This window comes from Xiphophorus hellerii, chromosome 17 (genome assembly GCF_003331165.1).
Source record: "Xiphophorus hellerii strain 12219 chromosome 17, Xiphophorus_hellerii-4.1, whole genome shotgun sequence".
Taxonomy (NCBI): domain Eukaryota; kingdom Metazoa; phylum Chordata; class Actinopteri; order Cyprinodontiformes; family Poeciliidae; genus Xiphophorus; species Xiphophorus hellerii.
Window position 1 is genome coordinate 5,094,428 of NC_045688.1, and position 17,232 is coordinate 5,111,659.

A 17,232-nucleotide genomic window follows, 5' to 3' on the forward strand; every position below is an offset into this window, starting at 1 on the left:
TCAGTCGTGCCTGCAAAGCTACTGGCAACCTGTAAATGTAAATTCTTATGGGTCTTCATTCTTTCTCCAGTTTGATGTCTTTTGTCTAAACGATGTGGGAAATGCTGCAGCACTCTTGGCGTGGATTTTTAAAAAAAAAAGTTTTTATGAGCAATATTCAGCATGGCTTGCCAAAAATAAGTTTCTCTTTAATAGTTTTTCCTACTTGATTTGTAGATTGAAAAACCCCAGTAAGTTTAAATTGCCTCCATAACCTTTCACAGTTTTGTATAAAGCTGCTCACCTGATATTATTGCTAATGTCTTAGCTTTACGTTGGCGCACCACACACCTGAATGATCCCACCCAACAGCTTTCCAACATAGTTGATACATAATTTTTTAAATATGAGCCCACACCTGCTAATGATTAGTTTATCGCCGGGAATTAGATTGGCAACACCTGGCTTCTGCTTAGCCCCGATTTTCTATGGCGGCTGTGGAGGTATAATTACTTTTTCACCCACTGCTTCTGCTTTTTGGCTTAGTTCTTGGACTAATAGTCATATCATGTTTTTTTTTTTACCTTTGCAAGAAATAGGTAAGAATTGGTTAATTAAAAAAATGAGTTCTTTTGTAAAACCTTGAAACCTACAGAGGAGCTACTTATTGTTTCATGTGGTTAGGAAAATAAAGAAGGCTTGATTGCTTGGATTAATTTTAGGCTCTTTAATTGGCATGTATTTATGCTTGGTTGTTGATCCCCCTGCTCCTGTTTGATTGGTTGAGGGAGATGAACAGCTGTTGAAATGACCCTGCAGTGACTCTCAGTGGAAAATCGGCGACAGTTGTTGCTCTCAGACTGATTGGTGTGTGTATGTGTGTTTGTTCCTTTTGTGTGTTAATATCTCAAAATATGGTGCTTCATGTGGAGCTTCTTCACGGACAGTCTTTAAATTGTCATTTGCAGCAATTATCTGGCAGTTTTCAACAAATGTATTAGAAAAAGTGTAGTTAAATACTATTTTATGTATTCATTCACATGTACATCATATCGGCACAAAGCGTAGAAAGTGCCTCAGTTTATTTATGTTCGGTGAGCAAGATTCAGGCGAAAATGAGCTTTTCTATTGTGGAGGACTTGGACGTGTTGGCTGCTGCCGTGGTAATTGATAGCCCAGTGTTTCTTTCTATCGATCACGTAAAAGCAAAAATAAATAAAACGATGGAATGCTTTCTGCCGAGTGAAATTGAAAGCCCTTTCATGTCTAACTCCCACAATGAGACTGTGCCTCCAATAGGTTGAGCTTTTTCCAGCTGGCATGCATAAAGACACAAAACGAAGAGTGTTTCGGGGTATTTGTGTGTGTATTTTTTAGGGTTTTAGCGGTACATAGGCATGCAGTGTAATTGCTCTGCTGTATGAGTACAGTTTTATATGGCAGGAAACCATTCCACAGTATTTGACCACAGCCAGCACACAATTGCCAGTGGCTCCAATCTCTCTTGGCTCTCTCATGTGAGATAATAGAATCGCTTGATTAAAATACTCATTATGTGAAATGAGGTTTTCTTACTCAGTCACTTGTGTTATTATTTTGTGACTGATAATATCAATAAGAAGGACCCACATTTATCCATTTGTTTTTTCTTTTTTCTCTCACTCTGCATTTCCCTTGCTCTTTGCTTCCTCAGCATAATTCCTGCTGCCTCTGTATCACAATTTCTATTTCTCAATACCTTCTGCATTTCCCTCTTGGTCCTTGTAATTTCCTCCTTAATCTTATTATCTGCCTTTTTTTTTCTTCTCCGAACTCCCATAATTCCCCTCGCCCCTTCATTTAGCTCTTTGTTTTACAGTGTCACATGTCAGCAATGAGAGAAATTAAATTCCTACAGCTCCCACACCAGCTCTGTCAGGTTTTATTGGATAGTGATCCAGCTGATATCTCAGACCTTAAGACCAGCACAGGCCTGAGTTTCGTCATGTTGGTTCTGTCTGGAGGTGGTGTTTCTGTTGTGTTGGATATTTTTAAGTTATGTTTTAAGTTTTCTTCCATCCAGGCTTCCACTTTTCTCTTCATGTTTTTGTGTCCATTTACTGTTGCTTCTCTCTGCCATTCATCTGTTTATCTGCTTGTCCTACTGCCCATTCATTTGTCCTTCCATCCACCCATTTATATATTAAATGTAGAGAAATATGGAATTTCGACATCTTTAAATGTTTGTTAAACCCCTATAGATTTTGTCCCTTTTTTGCTTTAAATGCAAAGATTTGAACAAAAGTGCATAACACAATAAGACGTCAGAAGAGATGAAAAAACTCTTACCAAAATTCAATTTAGCCATAGAATGACATATTCAAAGGTGTCAAGTATAAATAGTTCTGGGCTCTTTTTTAATTCTCACAGAAAACACTCTCTACATCCATTTACTTACTGACTACTCCTACCAAGCCCCCATTTACAAAAAAAATTATTATATCCCCACATGACTCTTGCTTCTCATTGCATTTCTTGTATTTGACATCCACAGAAACCTTTGATAGGTGTTATTTTCTCTCCCCCCCTTCACATGGAGAGGTGCAGAAACCAGGTTGACCTTTACACATGACATACTAGCAGACGATTGCAGGAGCTGACAGAAACATAGGGTGCACACAGCTACAAGGCCTTGGCAGAGAAGCGACTTTCATCAATGTGTGCCTGGTAGGTTTAGAAAGTGGAGTTGGTAAACAAGCTTTTGAAAGTCAGGATTCATGTAGCAGTTCTAATCCTTGCTCAGAAAGGCCCAAGATACTTCTGCGGGTTGTGTCGTTTAAGTGTGGAAGTATTGATTCAAAGCATAAAAAACCACAGGGTAATCAGTGGTATTGATGTAGGAAGGTGTACTTTAAAGCCAGTGCGCAATTTTTCAAATCGCTCTCTGATGAATTTGTGAGTATGTTTATTGATTATCTGCGGGATCAGTGAATTTACATCTCTAAACATTCAGCACCACATTGCTGCAAAAGCCTGCATGCATACTCTTCTTTTTGTTGCCTTTTTCTTCTTTTCAGGTGTACTGTTTACTTGCTAAGCTGGTCTGTTGGCCTCACACTTCTAATAAGACGATACTTACGTGAAATTATTTGCAAAGAAACATCTGCATTTCTTCACAGTTATGTTAAAAGTTACAAGCTATCAGACAATTGGCTATCGGCTTATTAAAGATCAAAGTTCACAAACCTCAACATGGATTCACAATTAAGATGGCCCAATCTTTATCTAGAGTAAGGTGTCTGTGGCTGCTCCTGTCCATCACCCTTTCACCTTGTCTACAGTTTGGTCTGATGCCTGGAAGTTTGTTAATTAGGTTGCCATTTACGGACGCTGCAAGGATTTATGGCTATTTGCCTGCATGCCACGTCCATTGTCTGCTCCTGGGATGTGACCAGAGTGCAAATTTCACTTTTAATGAGGTGCTTCTTATGCACGCAGAGGGACTTTAGAAACTACATCCGAAAATATGGACGGATCCCGATGATCGATATTCTGAAAGAGGAGATTCTTGTAATATCAAGTTCAGATTAGACCTTGAAATGTTTATTAACATTTACTGACATGAGTGCTAAGATGGATGCCTTTTTGATGGTTTCTGTGAATATTGTTTTATTGCATTGCCTTTCTACATTTCCAGTAAACGCTCAGTTGTATTTTCTCTTGTATTTCTGGTAATGCTCCTCTGTTTACGTGTCATGTGGAAGAGAAGAGAGCCTGTGGTTTAATCTAAATCTGTTTCATAAATTAATCCCTTTGCCGACACAGATTACTCAACACAAAAGGCTGTGTCATGTTTGTGTCAACATATAGAAGAGGCTTTGAATTTTTTTTCTTACTTTTTGCCTCCTCAACAGACAGAATATAAAGCAAATTGAAGTGGCAGAGAGAATCAAGAAGACAATAAGCCTCTATTAATTGGATATGAAGTACAGACATTGCTACCATGTTCTTGACCGACATTTTAATCAAAATGTCATGTTCATTATGTCCTCCAGAGCATTATCATGTTTATGTGTTGCTGGAGTGCAGTGAAGTATACCATGATGCTGTTCTAAGGCTTCTTTCTTCTCAGCAACTCCCCGATCCACCACCACCACCTCTCATCTACTAAATAAAAGTAACTGCAGGCTTTGTCAGATGCTTGTAGAAGAATCAAGACTCATTTAAAAAAACAATACCTTGTTGCCATGGTTATACATCATAAAACTACCTGAAAGTAAAAATAAGTAAGAGCATGAACTCTTTCAGCTGCAAAGCATCCATCCACTTGTGGAACAATTGTCCAAGCAAGCAATACATCTTAAAGAAATCCTGAACTAAAGTCTACAAAAAGAACAAATCACAACCAACATTACAGAGCCGCCATGCTGCCACAATTCTGGATTTTTAGAATTGCTCTCATCAAAAACAGGCAAGTCTAAGCACTTCTAGAAGTCGAAGTTGCTTTAACCATTTCAAAACATTACATTTTTATAATTTGGTGCATTGCGTCAATACCGCCGGCAATGAAATATTGCTAAAGTTGAGTCTATGAAGCTGCCTCACTGTCGACAGTAACACCAGTGTTCCAGCAGTTTTCAGTTTTTGTTGCCTTTATGTTTATTGGTTGTTATCCTAACCAATTTTCTATTTCTTGAATTGCACACCAAAAGCTTCTTCAGTGGCCACTACCTCCACATGATTATTATTATTTTTTATCCCTGGTTAGTAGCCAGTTCAAAATGTAAGGAATAGTCAATCAATTTTTAGAAACTTAACAAATACTGAGAAGAGTGTTCAAATATCCATCCAGAAAGTTGGTGATTAAAACAAGCTTTGTTCGGGATGTATGTGGACATCTGTACCTCTACGTATAATTGTGACAGTATTGCAGAGAATTTGTTGAGGAAAACTCTGCCGCTAATGAACTTAGTACATTACACTTAGTGCAACAAAAATCTATTTGTCTCCTTTGTTTTAAACAATAATCACACATGGCCACAGAACTTGTTGGGGTTGTACCAAGGACAGAAGTTTTCAGCTTCCACATCTTTCTCTCCGTTCCTTCCAGTCAACAAGGTAGCCTTCAAAAGATCGACTGCCTGCAGCCGGCTCGAGGTGGGAACCCCTGCTGCTTTAGCAAGAGTCTGGTGCTGAGAGAGAATTGCTGCTGGAGCTCCATCACAACTCGTGAAGGTTATTGAAGTTTCTGGAGCACAATCAATACAGGATGTATACAGAGCCCCTCTTTGACGGCCAAGGACACTTGCAGCTTTAAACTTCAAGCTAGCAGCCGGGGATATCAGTCAATATGTTTAGTGACAAGACGCTTGCCAAGGGATTTAGCGAGAAAACAGACGATTTCTGTTAAGCCTTGAGAAAGGAACAAAGTAGACATTGTTCTCGGCTGCTTTTAAGACTTCTTGAACACAGAGATGGATGGAAGCAGGAAATATGTGAAAACAAAATTATATATCCGCCTTCAATTTCAGCCAACCAACTGCTAGGTTTACCCTATGTCAAGTGCTCACCTGCAAAGCTTTGAGCAATGTTCTCCTAATTGCTCTAATTCTTTGGCTGTTGGGGCCTAATAAAAGGTGAGTACGCGCTGGCTTCATGAATGAAAGCATCAGGGCATTTTAGCGATGAACGAATAGATGACTAATGATTTACAGCGGCAGACTTCCATTAAGCTTCTCTCCATTTTAATTTAACTTTGCACTCAGGCAGCGGACTGATTTGAGCTTGGGACGCGACCCAAGCAATTCGTTTGCACAACGAGTTTGATTGAATAGTTTTGGTGGAAATGATTGTAAAGGAAGCCCTGCAGAGATGTGTTATTTTTATTTGTGGCCCGTCTCACACAAACACACACACGCCTACACGCACGCACTCAAACATGCACTTTTGAGTCCTTGCTCTTAGCCGTCTAATTTGCCGGGATAAATTTGCACATGTTCTACATGATTACATGCTTTTTTTTTTTTTTTTTTTTTTGTTGCTTCGTGACTTTTAATTTTTAGTGAATTTAGCTGGTTTGTTTCTTCCTCTGCTGTTTTATTAATCAACTCTCTCTGACCTTTTAATGAAAGTCATCAGATCTAATTAATAGAAGCAAGGATACTTATCAGGATACAACTAAATTAGAAGCATTGCAGATGCAATATGCTTTTTGTTTTCACTGATTCTCACCATTAGCTATTCTAACAGGACAGAAATTTAGAAAGCTTGTTAAATTCTGGGTGTAAAGAGAAGAAGAGAGTTCAAAGATTACAGTTGTGTAATGTTTGTGAATCCTCATTTCAAGGTCTTCAGTGCTTGTGCTGCTTGCGTAAGACCTTATCAAAGCTCCAGGGGTTTAACTAAATTAGAACAGGCACCCATTTGGAACTGGGCTCTGGGACCAATTACTAATTATCAATGTGGGCAATTGAATTTGTTTACTTGTGTGTGTATGCGTGTGTAGTTGTGCGTTTGTATTATGTTCTTGCAGTCACTGAAGCAACTCTTTGTTTTGGTAACCACAATCATGTTGCTGATCTTGTCTTTATCTTTTGTTTCTGAATTTCTTATCTTTTTATGCATTCTCATTCAACCCCAGCTTTAGACTTTAGATAATAGCATTTATATCCAGGTTCACCATTGTGTTCAATCAGTTTAAGTTCTGTACCTCCCAATTTTTTACTTTTTCTTTAATAATATTAACTTTGGAATCTTTAAAAGGTGAATGTTAGAATTAGTCACAGAAACTGTTTCCACATTCATTGTTTCTGTTTAATGTACAAGGCATCAGTCAGGAGAAGGGTTGAAGAATATTTCTACAATTGTGTATTTTACCATGGTACACAGATAGTACTATCATCAAGAAATGTGGAAAAATATGGGACAAAACTGACATTAAAAAAATTACGTTTCCCAACAATTGATGACAAAGCAAAATGAAGACAAGGCGGACTCCAACAAATACTGATTGTCTTCAATATGTGACAACAATCAAGATAGATGTTATTTTCTTCAAACACAAATAACATCAAAACAGCATGTTTTTGTTTAATAACTGCAGCATATTAAAATGTGTTAAGCCCATATCTTCCTTTTAGGCTTAAAGGCAACATGTAGCTGGAACTTTGTAACCAGATCAATTTGTAATTGAAGAGTTTATTTTGGTTCTATAGAATATAACTGTGGCAGGATTTGATTATTAAAGAGAAATAACAAAGAGTCTCAAAGGGGTTGGTTCATTTATACCAACATGATCTCTATAGTAAGTTTTGGTTAAAACAATTTTTCCATAAAACAATTATTTTCCCATCATTATCTCTCTGTCTCTAATTCCCTCCATCATTTTTATCATCCGCCTCCCATCACTCTCTGTGTCCTAACGGTCCGGTTAATTGCCTGCAAAGTTCACTCTGACTCTGGGCTAATGCAATTTAAGAGGGGTCGGAGCCCCTTCATCAGCCCAGCAATGGCATTTCATTAAGTCCGCTTGGGTGTTAGCTTGCAAGCAAGTAGGGGGGGGGGAGTTTCACTCCGTCAGCTCATCATTAGTAATTAATACACTGATGGGATTAGCTGCAGCACAGGGCCAGTGGCAAGTGGTCACCACGTTGCTGCAAGTTTTGGGTCGGCAAGTGTGATATGGCGTCAAGCTCGGCTGTTGTGATTGGGGAACTGTGTTGGGGAGTGATTAATTGGTAAAAGATTGTGGATTAACACATGTTGTTAAATTTGTAAACACTTGCAAAGAGCCCAGACTGATTTAATTGAAACAAGATCTCTTAAAAGTTTCTAAAGTTGACTTGATAGTTTTAACCCTCCTTTAAAAGATCTTTTTTATTAGCTTATCAGAATCTCTGAAAGAAAACTGCTTGCATTACATAGTTCACTTTATATGGTTGCTTCTTTGTGTTGGATCAGATATCAACCCTAGGCTTTCCCATGCATGACAGGGAATGCTCTGCACAGCGTTAATTACATCATTATGGTCGGGATGGATCTCCATCTGCTCAGCCATTACTCCTGTCCCATTCTGGGCTGACCCACACTGCGCTTTCAGAATTAGACACACACAGGCTAAATGGCCCTGATAAATTATGAAGCTATTAGATATGGGAGGCTATTTTGGAACATATGCATTCGCAGTGAGAGGAATGAGGGGTGGGCGAGAGAGAGGCAAATACGAACCAAGGGAAGACGGAGCAAGAAACGGGGGGGAAAAAATAGAAATGTGAGAAATGATAGTTGAAGCTCAAAGAGACTTTGAAAAATGAGAGCAAATGAAAGAAACGGAGGGAATGTACAGATAGAATGATAGAGGAAGCGAACTTTTTTTGGGTCTGGACAGAATTTCGATGTGCTTATTTCAGACTATTGTTAGAAGTTGATAAGATTTTTATGAAGCATGATCAGAAGCTGATGGATTTTAGCATTGATCATGCAGACAGATCAGGGAACTGAAATGGGAAAAAAAGACTGTTCCTGTCATGTCTGCAGACTATCTTAGGGTTGAGATCTTTTTTAAGGTATGTAATAGGATTGAGACATAATATGTCAATGGATTACAATTTTTCTTAAGGTTTTCTTTTTGTCATGAAATATGATTTTCCATTAAACCAATAGCATCAGTTAGGCTGCATTTCTAATAGATCAGAAGCCACACCTGTTTTTGACTCTAGATATAAATACAGAAATATGTGTCAAAAGCTAAAGTTCTTGAAATACTTGACATACTTAAAAGGCTAAAAAAAAAAACTGATTTGTTGTACTTATCCAAAAAGTTGTCAGAAGTTTTGTGGTTATCCAAATGATTTTCTTTCTTTAATTTTTGTCAGAAGCACAAGAGCTTATGTCACATAGCTGAAGGACAGTTCCTGTTTCTCTCAAACATAACACAAGCAAAACACGAAATGTCTTCATGCCTTTATTTTACCTTTAACCTAACACACTCTTTGCATTTAAGGTTCTGCTGATGGAGTATCTGGATGTGAAGAACAGCCGCAGTTCCACTGAGCAGTCGGCTCAGCTCTCCTATGCCAGCACCGGCAGTGAGTTTGCTGCCTTCTTCGCCAAGAAAAAACCCCAGCGTGCCAAACAGTCACTGTTCAAGTAAGAATCCCTTTCTTGGCTTGAAAGACCATATAGGTTTTCACATGTAACGATATGGTCAAATATTTAAAGTCATCCTGGGCATGAATGTCAAAATCTCACTGTGTGCACAAGGTCAAGGTCAACTTTATTGCGATTCCGCCTCTTTTCTTTAAAAACAGGAATTGAAAGATCATTCTTTTTCAGCCACAATAAACTCTAGATATAGTACACAGAATAATATTAGTTATCTATCTGTGCATGAGAAGCAGTGTCCATCCATTGATCAATGACATAGCAGAAAGGATGATGACTGAAACCTCGGATGTTTTGAGCCTAAATCAAGAAATCTTTAAGGTCATGTCGTCATGACCTTTTGTGGACAACAGAGTGCAACTGTTTTAGGTTGTAGGTTAGCTGGGAATAAGCATGATTAGGTTAACACTTTCAAATTGACCTTTTACATACCATTATTTTGTTGTTTTGTTAAAGCTATTGTTATTACTAATCAAACCAAAAGTATCTGTGCAAATAATATATCGATGTTAAGCTTTAATATTGTTTTGACCTTTAATAAATCAAGAGGTCCTTTGAGATTACTCTTGCTTTTTAAAAGCAAGAAGGTGGTTAAGAGGGCACATTGTTACAACATAATACTTAGCATCAAAATGCATAATAAAAACAAAACAAGTTAGTGTCAACATATTGCAGGTGCAAGGGACAGTTTAAGAATATCAGTATAATTCTAATGTCACATAAATCCATAAATTTGCTTTAAATTTACCCAGAGAGAGAAAAGCTTTACTATACTCTGAAGAATCTTTCATTACCAACATGCACAATGACAAAACAAGGCTTTATATAGTTTAGAAAGGTTCTGAGTTAAAGAGAAGTCAACTTGACAACTGCATATTATAGTGGGTATTTAAGTGTAACGTCTGTTCTCATGAGGGTTAGGGATCACTGCCAAGTAGCTAAAATATCTTTGATATCAAATAAATATTATTACCAGTTTAATTTTATAATGTGGCATAACTGTTTATCTTTTAAATGAGTAGATTTGTGTCAACAAATTGATGAATATCAGCCCTGAAATTCTTTGCAATTTCTCTCAACCTTAAGTTACATTCCTAATTATTACTGAATCCTTTGTTTTATTCGCAGGTTTGAGTCATCGTCCCATGCAATCAGCATGAGTGCCTACCTGAGAGAACAAAGACGAGAACTTTACAGCAAAAGCGGAGAATTACAAGGTGAGGAGGGGGACTGGTAGATGAACTGAGGAGTGCGCGATGAAGTTGCAGAGTTTAATACTTGACAGCAAGATAAAGATGTGGGGAAGTAATCTAAATGGAATAAGTTGACTGTGGAAACATTGGTGATAAGAGAGAAGATAAAAGGACAGCAGAGGTGAATCTCAGATTGTAAAATGGTAAGATTTCTGTGTATAGTGCATTGGAAGAACTGAGTAGTTAAAAGTGGTGGGGTTTGGTCAGACTTTGTAAAGGTGGAGGGATTCACTCAGATGCTGATTGAGGTGAAGAGTTGGAATTGGAAGTATGAAAGAGGAGGGAGTAATGGTGCTCAGAGAGAGAAAGGGCATGTCACAGTTCGAGGAGTTGCACTTAGGAACAAAAAAAAAAAAGAAAGGCAGACAACAGGAGTGTGGAGCGCCAAGCCGCGATAGAGAAAGAGATTGACGAGATGCAGAGAACAGGGTGACTTTGCAGAATCCGCCTACAGGGAGAAGCCCTTAAAAAGCTCTCGCTCACACATTCACACGCACAAAATAGCTCAGTAAGTGAGCTACACAGCTGGACCCTGGAGAGCCTGAATGGTGCTGCTGCCCGAACCTCTTCTGTTTTTTCTCTTCTCTGGCTCTCTGTGCGTCTGCCTGTGACCTTGAGGTTTCAATCAGCGATGCCTGATGGCGATGTTTGCTGTCTGCTGCCTTACTTTTTTTCTTATCCAATTCCTTGTTGATGGGTAAAAAAATGATATGCACAAATACAGCGCCGTAAAAATGTTTTTAGCCCACTACAGATTTTCTCACATTGCAGAGTTTTTCAAGCATGAACAACTTATTAAAGATTAACTAAATTAGATTTAAGGCTATGCTTTAACTACACCACTCCGAAACCTTCATTGTATTGACTTTTACGTGTGCCATTCAGAGGTTGACTTGGTGCTTTGCTTCAACGTTCATTCATTTTACCATCACAAATGTATTGTCAGAGATTCTTGTTTTAAGATTATTTCTTTTTTGTGAGCATCAAAATTTATAGTTTTGTCAAATATGGTAAGTTGTCCAGGTCCCAAAGTAGCAAAACAACCCCAGACCATCATACTACCACCACTTTTGTTTGATCATTAATATACTATTTTAGTTTTAGGCAGGATTTTTGTGGACTGACCCCTTTGAAAATGTTTTTGTCTCATTGGTTCATAATTTTTTTCCCCCAAACTATATAATATATGGACTCTGATTGGTATGAATAGTTTTTTCGCTTTAATGAATTAAATTATTGTAAACTTCTGTATTGTGTTCAGTCATGCTATCTATGTTCACCATTAAGCTTTGTTTAATGTTCTAAAGTGTGGCAACAAAGGAAACCAGAACAAAGTTCTAAAGGAGCAAATACCTTTTCACCAAAGTGTAAGCTGCATTATTAGCTAATCGCACATACAGTCACGGTAAACATTGCAATCCTTCCTTTATTTCCTTCTGTAACAGGAAAAGTGGGAAGGATGTAAATATAAACTAGAAGAGCAGCATTGATGAACTGTGGATAAAAGAAAACTCTAAATAGTTTCCACATAAAGCCTCATTTTTTCTTCTTCCATCTGTCAGCGCCTAAGAAAGAAGGTAGAAAACTAAATTTTTTTTGACTGACTGAATGCCTCGGAGCGCTTATAAGAAGATGAGATTCCTCTTGGCTTTCATTTCACCTGTCACAATGTGTAGCACCGTCTGTGAGCCCGAGCCTCGGCCTGAATGGCTGAGAAGAGATTGAAAGAGTAAGAAATCATTTAGAAAGTGAAATAAGTCGACTGTGATGGAGGGAGTGGAGAGATGGATGGGGGGAGGGAGGGAGCAGGAGGAAGGTTAAAAGTCATTGTTTTCATCAGGGTCCAGCGAAGAAGCCATTAAGAGACTTCAGAGGGAAGAAATTAAAAAAATATGTATTGAGACTTTGTGGAAAGGGACTTTTTCCTCCTTTTAAATTAAACTTAGTGGGCAGGGAGGGAGAGGAAAAGAGTTAGAAAATAGAGATTGAGTTGATGAATACTTTCGGCTTTGGGATTACTCTACACTTAAAGATTAGTCATGTGTGTCTCCTGCCTGGTGTTTCCTAAAGTCGTTTCTTTTTCCTCCAGTGGTCTACTTCACCTCACTGCAGTTATTAACTCCAACACCAAGAAACTTAGCCTTGAAGGCTTTTTGCCACTGCTCCTGTACTTTTTCCTCCACCTGCATCCACTTATGCCCTAATATTAAATGCATAAAAACAGTGACTAACATAGTAGACCGCAAAATTATTTAGATTGAGCACCACTTACTTTTATGTTGGGCAAAAATGTGAAACTCTTCAATAGAACAGCATGCCACCAGCAGATTTATTCACACACTTTAAACTTGTTTACATTTAGGTTACAGATCCAAACTTTAATATATTTTGGGGGTTTATGCTACAGACCAACAAAAGTGAATAATCGTAAAGTGAAATGTACATTTCAAAGATGTGATGTGTGTGTGTGTGCGCCTCAAACCTAGAGTTGTGAGTTAAAAGTACTCGCTCAAATCCAGGGTTTATATAAACTCAACTCAACTGAAACATAAGCTTAACAAGACAGACTGTCTGATGAGAACTGTTAAAGCCATAAGATCTTGTCATGCCACTGCTAGACTGTAAAAGCAGTGACAACGGTTTGAAAATGACCTCATTTTCATAGACCAAATTTCAAGCTGAAATAAAAAAAACACTTTTTTGTTGAAGCAATGGTTCAAAACTACTTGGGAAACCCTCTACAAATGACAGCTTTAGTATACTAAAGTAGTAAACTGCGCCTGTAGCTGTTCTCTATAGGCGTGAACTCCTTTTACCACATAGTTACTTCTATACATCTATGGTTTTATCTCAGTGTGTAATATAAAACTAAATTGTAATCTTCTTGCAATATCAGGGATTTGTGATATCAGGAGTTTGTTATATTGCAATTGCAAAAGACTGCTCAAAGGCTAAATTTAGTTGAATATTATATTTCAAGCATTAGCCTTACAAGTTGTGCATGCCGAATTATGTTTTGCCTGTACGAGTGATTTTTACTGCCTTCAATGGCGACACTGGGATATATATTTTCAGTGGTGGACATTCTGCAGTCGACAAAGATGAAGGTAAAGAAAGAAAACAGCTTGAGAAATGAGGGCTCATTGTAAACTATATTGTTATTGAAATATTCAACAATAGTAAAGCAATTAACTTTTCTTTCTGACATAATATTATTTCTTATAGAAAAACAAATTGCTTTGCATGTCAAACAGTTTCAATGACTGCACAATGTCAAAAAGTAAAGTAGAAAAGATGCATCTCAGAGTGTGGTTGCTGCTAAAATTGTTCACTAATGATTGCCTTTCCCCTTGCAGAAGTTGCCACAGTTTCTGTAACTAAGAAACAAAGCAGTTGTATTAATATAGTCATGTTATGTTTTTGCATTCTCACAACTCTAATGGCTTTGAAATTAATCTGTAATGTATGTAATTCATTTCTCCTGAGTGTTGTAGGGGCCTCCCATCTATCATTTTTACACACACATAAAGCTGCACAAGCCCTCATTCACATGCTCCAAATACACACACAAACGCACAAGGAGACTTAATTGCACTCCTCATTGTGTATGCTTCAATTAGTCCAGTGCTTCATCTGAAGACTTCATTACAGCTCCATATGTGGCCACATCTGGAATTTGTGATCTGAATGTATGTATTGAAGCTGCAAGCCGGAGAGTTGGTGTGTGTGTGTGTGTTGGCGTTACATACACCCGCTCCCATGGCTGTCTGTGTGTAAATGAATGTGTATATACTGTGTTGGATGTGCATGCGTGTCCTTTGCAGAGTACAGATCCAGATTCAATCACAATCTCCATGAATAAATGATGAAAATAACACGTTTTCCCATCTATAGCCGTGTTACCATTCCCCTATCTTCCTCTGCATGTCCCTGCTGCCTCCATACTTTTAGATGTTTGGTCTCTCCTTTTTTATTGCCTTTCTGCTGTGTGTAGGCCTCAGCGGTCATCTGGGAGGTGAAGTGTGAATGTATCCTAATAACTGCTGCAGTCTTACAGTGCCCTGTAATGCATTTATTGCCTTTTTTTATATTTTATTCCTCTTTGTATCCTGAACCTTCATTGTGTTTTGTACAATATTGCCTTGCCCCAGGGCACGTTTGAAGTGACAACCCCTCCCCTTTTGATAGCAGCCCTCAGTCCGCCTGTCATTGCACGTTTGCACATAAACAAACATGCACATATTGGACTTACAAATTTTTCCTGCAAGCGTGTGCACAAAAGTCCTATTCCCAATGCTCCCAGCTTTCATTCCCTCTTCACTTCCAAGACGTATTCATAATCAGTTTGGTTCGAAATCTATTTCACACATTCACTGTTTTCCCTTTTGATATTCAAATTGACTTGTTCCCAGCGAGTCTGGCAAAGAGAACAGTCTGGCTGGGTCTCCCTGAGCAAGCAATCTAGTTACAAACAGCTCTCTTTCTAGTCATCCTTTAATACCTAATAGTAGGTCTTGTTGCAGAAAAAAAGCCTGTTCTGTATTAGGGACTTCTTGTTTATGTATAATAGCCCCATATCCCCATGACAGAACACTGAACATTGAGAAAGGGAGGGGGAGAAGAGAGATGAGACCAGAAGTGGCGTTCGTTGTCAAGCTGATTTGTACAGCCCAATTGAGGACAGTGGGAGATGAGGTGCAAATGGAAAAGTGTCTAGTGGGAGATACAGGGGTGGAGGTGATAGTGAGCAGGATATTACAGGTGAGGCCGGCAGATGTTAAAAGGCATGTGCTCGCATAGGTGTGCATGTTCGCGTTTGGAAGGTGTAGTACCAGACACGATGTTTCTTCCAAGTGATGTGTGATGCTACACCGTTGGGGACTGGGATTGCTCGGTGGGGAAAGTAATGCGAGCTTGGCCCTTTCATTGTCTCAGCAGATACTTGTGTCACTCATTCTGAGGTGAATAAACATGACACCTTTAAAGATTACGCTGTTATTTTATGGATGCACTTCAATTACCTTTCATTAATTCTTGCTCCGAATTCAATAGGCTGTCTTGTCAGCTATGTCTTTTCCTGTAACTTTTTTTTCATACTTCTAAGCAGATTTCAAGGATAATCATTGATCCCTCATCTTTTGGAGGGATCAATATTTGACTTCCATTGACCTTGCGATTATAATTCATTATATTCATAAATGCATTAGATAGAACTGAAAATTGTCGGCAGGAAAAGTCAATGGTTATTACAGGATTATGATGCTAGAATGTCAAGGAAGTCTGCTTTGCTACTATTGATGCTCCCCTTGGCTCTCATTATTTTTTCCTCTTGTATAATTTCCGCTGTGTATAATAAATATAAGTAGGGATGGGTGTTTGGCTGCTGACTTAGAAAAGATGAGATTGCAGCATTATTGTAGGATACTAGGATGAACAAACATTTTTCTATCTCCTTGATTTTTCTTTGTTTTGCTATTCTAATAGATTTTTAACATGGTTTGCAATTTTGCTGACCTCAGGTAGGTGAAAAGTAAAATCTAGATACACAGTTGTGTGTCATCCTTTTAAAATCTTTTTGTCATGAAGTGCGGGTGGTGTTGGTGGTGAGGCAGACGCAGCGGACCCAGGTAAGATGAATTATGATGTTTTAATAATAAATAAGTCCAGTACACGGCAGCTCGCACAGAGACACACCGACGACGAACAGACTAGACATTGACGAGGACCCGATGAGGAACAAGGAACACAGGTGGAGTTAAATACACGGGAGGGTAATCACAGAGACGAGACACACCTGGGAACAATCAAGGGGAGGACAGGACAACGAAGAGACTAAGGACACAGAAAACTCTAAATAAACACAGAAAAACACAGATCCTGACAGTACCCCCCCCTCAAGGGCGGCTACCAGACGCCCAAAAAACAAAAACACAACAAGGGTGGGCGGAGGGGCGCTGGACGGGGGGCCAGAGTCCAGAAAAACAAAAAACTACCCACCATCGTGGGCGGAAACACAAGAAGGGCCAAGAGTCCAAAAACAACAAAAAACTACCCACAGGGTGGGCGGAGACAAAGGAGGCAGGAACCACGGAGGTGGTCCGGCGGTCGTCCGCGGCGGCGGGAACCACGGAGGCGGTCCGGCGGCCGTCCGCGGCGCTGGAGGCGGGAACCACGGAGGCGGTCCGGCGGCCGTCCGCGGCGCTGGAGGCGGGAACCACGGAGGCGGTCCGGCGGCCGTCCGCGGCGCTGGAGGCGGGAACCACGGAGGCGGTCCGGCGGCCGTCCGCGGTGCTGGAGGCGGGAACCACGGAGGCCGTCCGGCGGCCGTCCGCGGCGCTGGAGGTGGCGATGAGTCCCGGGGGCCGCCCACAGACGGCGACGACGAGCCCCCCGAGGCAGGGTCTCTGGTGGAGCACAGGGGGTCTCGGTCGGAACGCTGGGGGTCTCGGTCTCGGGTGGAACGCAGGGAGTCTCGGTCTCGGGTGGAACGCAGGGGGTCTCGGTCTCGGGTGGAACGCAGGGGGTCTCGGTCTCGGGTGGAACGCAGGGAGTCTCGGTCTCGGGTGGAACGCAGGGAGTCTCGGTCTCGGGTGGAACGCAGGGCGTCTCGGTCTCGGGTGGAACGCAGGGAGTCTCGGTCTCGGGTGGAACGCAGGGAGTCTCGGTCTCGGGTGGAACGCAGGGAGTCTCGGTCTCGGGTGCAACGCTGGAGGTCAGGGTCTCAGGAGGAACGCTGGAGGTCAGGGTCTCAGGAGGAACGCTGGAGGTCAGGGTCTCAGGAGGAACGCTGGAGGTCAGGGTCTCAGGAGGAACGCTGGAGGTCAGGGTCTCAGGAGGAACGCTGGAGGTCAGGGTCTCA

At 40.2% G+C, this 17,232-nt stretch overlaps 1 protein-coding gene across 1 annotated transcript in view; it reads left to right on the forward strand.

Annotated features, from left to right (window-relative positions):
- The window catches only part of exoc4 (exocyst complex component 4), a 121,832-nt gene that overhangs the window by 15,993 nt on the left and 88,607 nt on the right, over nucleotides 1–17,232 (forward strand). Inside the window, exons 9-10 of the mRNA XM_032589445.1 lie at nucleotides 8,960–9,105; nucleotides 10,249–10,337. Of these exons, the coding sequence (XP_032445336.1) occupies nucleotides 8,960–9,105; nucleotides 10,249–10,337 (235 nt within the window). The remainder of the gene's footprint in view (nucleotides 1–8,959; nucleotides 9,106–10,248; nucleotides 10,338–17,232) is intronic.